Below are 6,000 nucleotides of genomic sequence, written 5' to 3' on the forward strand. Positions count from 1 at the left end.
TATTCAAATCAAACAGAGTGAGGAGGGAAAATCAGTCTTTGATTGATGTGCTCACAACTCACAGACATGCATCCTGTGAGGAGGAGTATACAGTGGAAATTGCTTTATATTAAAAGGGTCACAAGCAGAAAAGGGTGGGGATCAGCTAAATTAACAACAACAAATCTGACCCAAATTGCTACTTAAAACGCTATTGTCCATGAGCCAGGGGGAGTGTTTGTGCCAATTTGGGAGTACCATTTTGCTTTCTATGTGCTATCACTTCTTTTTCTGTCATTGCAGCGTTAGAGGTCAAAGGTCAAATTCTGTTGTGTCCAGTGTCATGAAAATGTGACTAGTAGACAGATTGTAGTCAAAGCTTTACAATGATATATGACTTGGGGGAAAAAACTGGAAATGATGGAGAGATTAAAAAAGGAGTGATAGCACAAAGAAAGCTACCATTGCTGTAATACTATTGTGCATTTTCCAATACTAGGGACATATGCCTTAAAAAATAAATCACTATGACAAATGGTCCAAACCAAATTGGCACAACGGACAAATTTTGGGGGTCTGGCTCATAGACTACTACTCTTCTGTAATATTTCCAACATCATTTTGGCAACATGTACATGCTGGGGTTTTTGTTCCGTCTCCTACCTTCTTTGGCTTCACTGCAGAGCCACAGTCTGACCGTGGAGTCGGATGCTGCGGAGGCCACCAGGATCTTTGAGTCCTCCACATAGATGGCATCCACAGCACAAACTGGACCAGTGTGGCCTTTGCACTCCACTGACTGGGTGAACTGGAAACAGCAGAGCATGTTTTAGAAGGGGAGAAAAGACAGAAACACTGTCTGATGAAAGAGATGACTTACCTTCCCATTCTGAGCCTCCCAGACGATGAGCCTATTGTCTGAGCCTCCTGAGACGAGATGACTCTCTGGAGCTGCGACAGCAATCACAAGACGGTTAAGTAAAGATACAGTATGTGGCTGAATGCATGTGTTTGGACTGGAGCTGTTGTTCATGGTTTGATCTTTGCCACTTAGTTACAATTCCCAATATTTTTTTCATACAATCAAGCTGACAATATTTCAGCTGGTAAGTTGGTAAATCACTGGCATTATGAACATAATTTTTTTTTTTCAGACAACAGTGTGCTTCCAACTATTTTCTTGACAGTTTGGGGAAAGCCTTCTGAGCTCTAACGGTAAAGGTTTCCCAGTTTGGGGTGGAAGAATAACCTGCCCTGTTCAGAGCCCTGGTTCTGGAGTGAGATGTTCAACAATCACATAATGTGTGATGCTCGTGTACTTTGGACCACTGGTTCATAACCTGGGGGCCCCCGAACCCCCACTAGGGGTCGCCAGAGCTTAAGAGGGGGGCACAAGGCCCCTTGATTTTAGGGGGTGTAAGAAAACTTAAAATATATATGTATTCATACAGTAGGCCTGCATTTCAGCATGATATATATTTCTGTGGAGAAAATGAAATGAAATTGCTATTTTTTAAGTTTAGATTATTCTTCAAGATAGGGAATCTGCTTTACGTCTGGAACCTCCCGTCTACAACAGGCTTGTTGAGGACTTGGCTCAGATTCCGGAGTTACTCTCTTATCCTGATCCCGTTTGATTCGGCGGTGGGAACCTCTTGCGACCGCATGCCTTTGCTGACGTCAACCCCAGCAGGATTCAAAACCCTGGACCTTCCGCATGGAAGACGAGTGCTCTAACCACTACACTTTCAAGATACACATATAAGAAGAAAAAAAATCACAGGCCACGGTGAAGACCTGAACACAAGCTATATTCACAGAGCTTTCATTCTCTCGGAAAGTATGCAGCTAAAACAACCAAAGAACTAATAGAGCAATGGCCGAGCATGTGGAAGACGGAAACAAGAAAAATCAAGTAAGTAGTAACATCAAGTAAGTATCCTTTTAAGTATGTGTGACTGTTAAAAATGTAGGGGTCAATACAGCGTAGTATCACAATATTTCTGTGTGACAATATGGTATCTATGGACACCAAGTATCATTTTTACTGTATGAATTATTAATATTAAAAACACAAATTAAACTTTTGGCAGCCTACTAGAGTAATAAAATCAGTTGCTTTTTCAGTCCAGTACACACAGTTTGCTCCAATAAAAATAACTGAAGTGAGATGAAAAGACTGAAAACTTTATCATGTTTGATAAAACAGAGGTTTTCCTTTACTGGCGTAATTAGCATCTGAAAAAGGGTAATAAATTGCAATATGTGTAGTCACGATACTCAGCATATACAGTTAAAATCGCAATAATATTGTATTATGACTTAAGTAGCTTAATAAAATTTTATCACGGGGCCTCTGGTGATTCCCAGTCCTAATAAAAAGTTCCTAAAACTATCAGGAAACTTGTCTATGATGGAAAATTCACAGGAACAACCTCTTAAAAAATGTATCATAATCACTCATTTGACACAAACTGGTTTACTCAATGATAGAAAATGTTGGAAAGTTGAAACCACTGATTATGATCATATAGTGTTAATTCCATAAGGTTTGTTATATGTGAAATGCCAGCAAAGTACACAAACGTCACACAGTTTTAAGGCCACAATTTAGAAGAGTAGCTGAAGACTACCAGTATACATCAGTAATTACATTTTAGATTTATAAACCGAATTAAATTAAGTCTTGATAAAACATCTCCATTCCAGCAGTTCGACATGTCCACCAGTGTCTGTCCCCACTCACCACAGTCCTCTCTGTGAACCCACTGGACTGCATTCACTCTCCCTGTGTGTCCATTCAGCACAGCAACAACTCTCCTCTCCTGAGGGGAGACCAAACAGTGTGTTTATTAAAGTAACAAACATAACATAGCTTTATTTATAGCTGTGTGATGCTCGGTTATCGTTAGCTGTGACACTATCAACGACAGCTAGCGTTACAGAAGATGTTTTATTACCTGTGGGTCGTACAGAGCCACGGAGGTACATGTCCCGAAGGCAACAGTCCCACCACGACCCCAGGAAACAACATTTGGAGTCCTGTTCGCACAACAAGCTACATGGCATGTTTCAATTACGGGCGCCGCCATCTTGAACGCTGGAGTTGTGGTGGTGTTGCTTTGAATGTGGCTGTAGCTAAACCGCCCCGTGCGAACAAACGTTCCGCACACACACAGCAGCAGCTGGACCATTAACTTTAATGACGAAGCTGCTTTTTAAACGTTTTAATACACCTTAGCAATTATATTAATTAATTCTGGTATGTTTCAAAGTGGTTTAAATGTTGATAAGCAAACATTGCAGCGCTTTCACTCACTAAAGTGCATTGCTGTGTAATGTCCACTAGATGGCGTGCGTCAATCAAAATCCAGAGAGGCTATACTGAATTAAAAATAATGATAAAGCCTCATTGACTGTTCATTTCTTGCTTTGGAATATTTTACTAACCCCAGAGTTTAACTTGGTCTTATTTAAGAAAATAATTAGACAACACTGCAAATGCAATGCCCAGTGGAATTAACCAAAGCAGATTACAGTTTCAATTTCTTATTCGATTTAATGTGCTTGAATTCACCGACTCAGTGAAATAAAGCGAGAAAGTGTGGTCATGTATTGGTCTGGATAAATATTTTTCTTTATCCTCCTACAGGGAGCCAAAGGTCAGACCAAAACATTGCTAAGGGGATTTAGTGCCTCATTTGGAGAGATTTGGATGGATGCTAGAAAATGTGAACACTAGTTTTCAAGCTGAAGGTTGGTCCCCACATTCATTAAGCCACCCTGCTGCATCTGTCTAGTGTCAGCAAATAGCCCTCAAGGCAACTCATGCATTTCCTAAACAATAAACAAATGATAATACTGCTTTGTTTAGTGTGCCTACTGGGTTATGTGTTGTTCAAGGGTCTTGCAGTATAATTTAAGCACATATTACTGGAGTCAAATGTAAAACACTTTATGCATTTCTTTTTTTGCCTGAGGAGAAACAGATAAAATATATGAACCAAACAGCTAATGACATTTTTCATTATTTTCAAACTGCTCCATCAACAATCAAGATGCCACAGTATACACACACTGCCGTGTCGGACTGCATTATCCCCTTGCCAAGTGGTGACTGAGGGTGACTGGTCGCAGCTGAGCTTGTTGCCAGCCAGACAGCCTTGCTTGTTAAATAAAGGCCTCAGGCCTTATGGATTTCAAAGGCTGAGGAGGCGACAGTTTTGTCACAAGGAGTTTCCAGGCACCCACTTGACGAGATCAGGAGGAAAATGTGATGGCATCTGTGAACCCTTGAGACGATATGATAAATGACAATGTAGCAAAGACAAACGGGGATAGAGCCATATAGTATGAAGAAGTGAGAGGGGATGGAGGAGGGGTGGCTGGGTCTTTTTTGGCTTGCCTCTGGCTGTGCTGACTTGTGGTATATGTGCGTGACAAAGACGAAACAGACGCACTGTCACCAACACTCAGGGAGAAAATAGATTGTGTTCGTCTTGCTATTGTTGTCCCTCCTCACTCAGTCAGAGGGAGACAGGATTTAGACAGACTTGGCAGGGTGAGACGACCTCTCTGTGGAGGATACCCATGCATCTATGGCTCTCATCTCAGGAGTGGCAGCTAGGCGATAGCTGGGATGTAGCCAAACAGCTGCGTCTGTGAAAAAAAACCCAAACACATCTCTATTATCTTTGTGCAGCTTTGACTATGCATTCATCATCCTCTTGTGGTGAAACCTCTGTACCTGCTTACACAACGCAGGATTAGTTTGAACAAATGTAATAGGTCAGTGCAGGAGAGAGGGGGTTTGTTTAGGAAAGATCCTGTCCCATTTTCCAACACCCGGACAAAAGAATACAAGGATACGCCTTCATGAGAGATGTTTTGTGAACATGTCTTTTCACCAGGGTACAAGTGAACTGTTTTTCTTAGCCGGTAATGACAGGGTCATCCAGGGAAAGGGCTTTGATTTAGCCCATGGACACACTCTGCATCAGCTATGCCCTCATTAAATGGAAGTCAACAGATTGAAAACCAGGTTCCTGCTAATTAGTATATTGCAGGGCGGTAAAATTCTAAACATATCTACTGTGGAGACATAGTAGAGTGTGGCTTTATGCTGATTAGTAATTGGGCTGTGGAGCATCTGTTTGTGTGAGAATAAAGCAGGTGTTTTTGAACCTTGTCTGGCCCTGTTTTTGTCACAACTGTCATGTTAATTTGAATATATGGCATGCTTTTATTTAAATAAGGGAATAGAGAGACACTCATTCAATTAAGAATTTCATTGTATGGTGTAAACCACTGTGTTTTTACTGTGCATATGACAATAAACTTTTAATTAATTTTAGGACTTCAACTCCAGCACTGACAAACTCTGTCTTACGTAATGCATACAAGAGGATCTCCATCTCACTGCCGTATGCATCAAGAATTCATAATAGCAGAAGATTAAATGTTTCACAGTGTAGATAATATTCTTAAATGTTTTATTCATTCCGTTTCATTGCGCCATATGTTGCCACCAAGTGCTCAATAACTCAGTGCGCCTGAGGAGCTCTGAAACCTGGAGAGTAATGTGGGGAATAACTATAATGAACCTCATACTTAATTAAGGGGCTGAGGGATAATAGAAAGACCCTCTGTTTTTTCTTTAAAATATTCTTGGGAAGCTTAAGTGTCTTTCTCATTTAATGCAATTTTTTAACACTGTGGTTGAGACAGTCAAAAACAGTGTGTAATGACTGTATGATTATACTCTTAGACTTTTAACCACTCAGTAACAACAGTATTTTGCAATCGTGTACTTTCATTTTTCTTTTTCTCTGAGCTTTTAAAAGGTGACGTGTAGGAAAAAATGGTTTTATCTAGGTGAATGCTTGGAACTGCAGGCAAAGAATGATGAGAACACAAATTATGAAACCACAACATAATATAAGTCAGTTAACTGAACATTTGTATATGATGTTTCCTAACACACACATATTAATATTATCTTTGTTACGTTTGAATATAATA

General features: G+C 40.3%; 1 protein-coding gene across 1 annotated transcript in view; it reads right to left on the reverse strand.

Annotated features, from left to right (window-relative positions):
• elp2 (elongator acetyltransferase complex subunit 2) overlaps positions 1-3,085 on the reverse strand; it is a 37,822-nt gene extending 34,737 nt beyond the window's left edge. Inside the window, exons 1-4 of the mRNA XM_049603051.1 lie at positions 2,940-3,085; positions 2,726-2,804; positions 860-930; positions 643-787 (exon numbers count right to left, since the gene is read on the reverse strand). Of these exons, the coding sequence (XP_049459008.1) occupies positions 643-787; positions 860-930; positions 2,726-2,804; positions 2,940-3,071 (427 nt within the window). The 5' untranslated portion in view covers positions 3,072-3,085. The remainder of the gene's footprint in view (positions 1-642; positions 788-859; positions 931-2,725; positions 2,805-2,939) is intronic.
• Positions 3,086-6,000: the final 2,915 nt, after the last annotated feature.

The sequence above is a fragment of the Epinephelus fuscoguttatus genome, linkage group LG17, assembly GCF_011397635.1.
Source record: "Epinephelus fuscoguttatus linkage group LG17, E.fuscoguttatus.final_Chr_v1".
Taxonomy (NCBI): Eukaryota; Metazoa; Chordata; class Actinopteri; order Perciformes; family Serranidae; genus Epinephelus; species Epinephelus fuscoguttatus.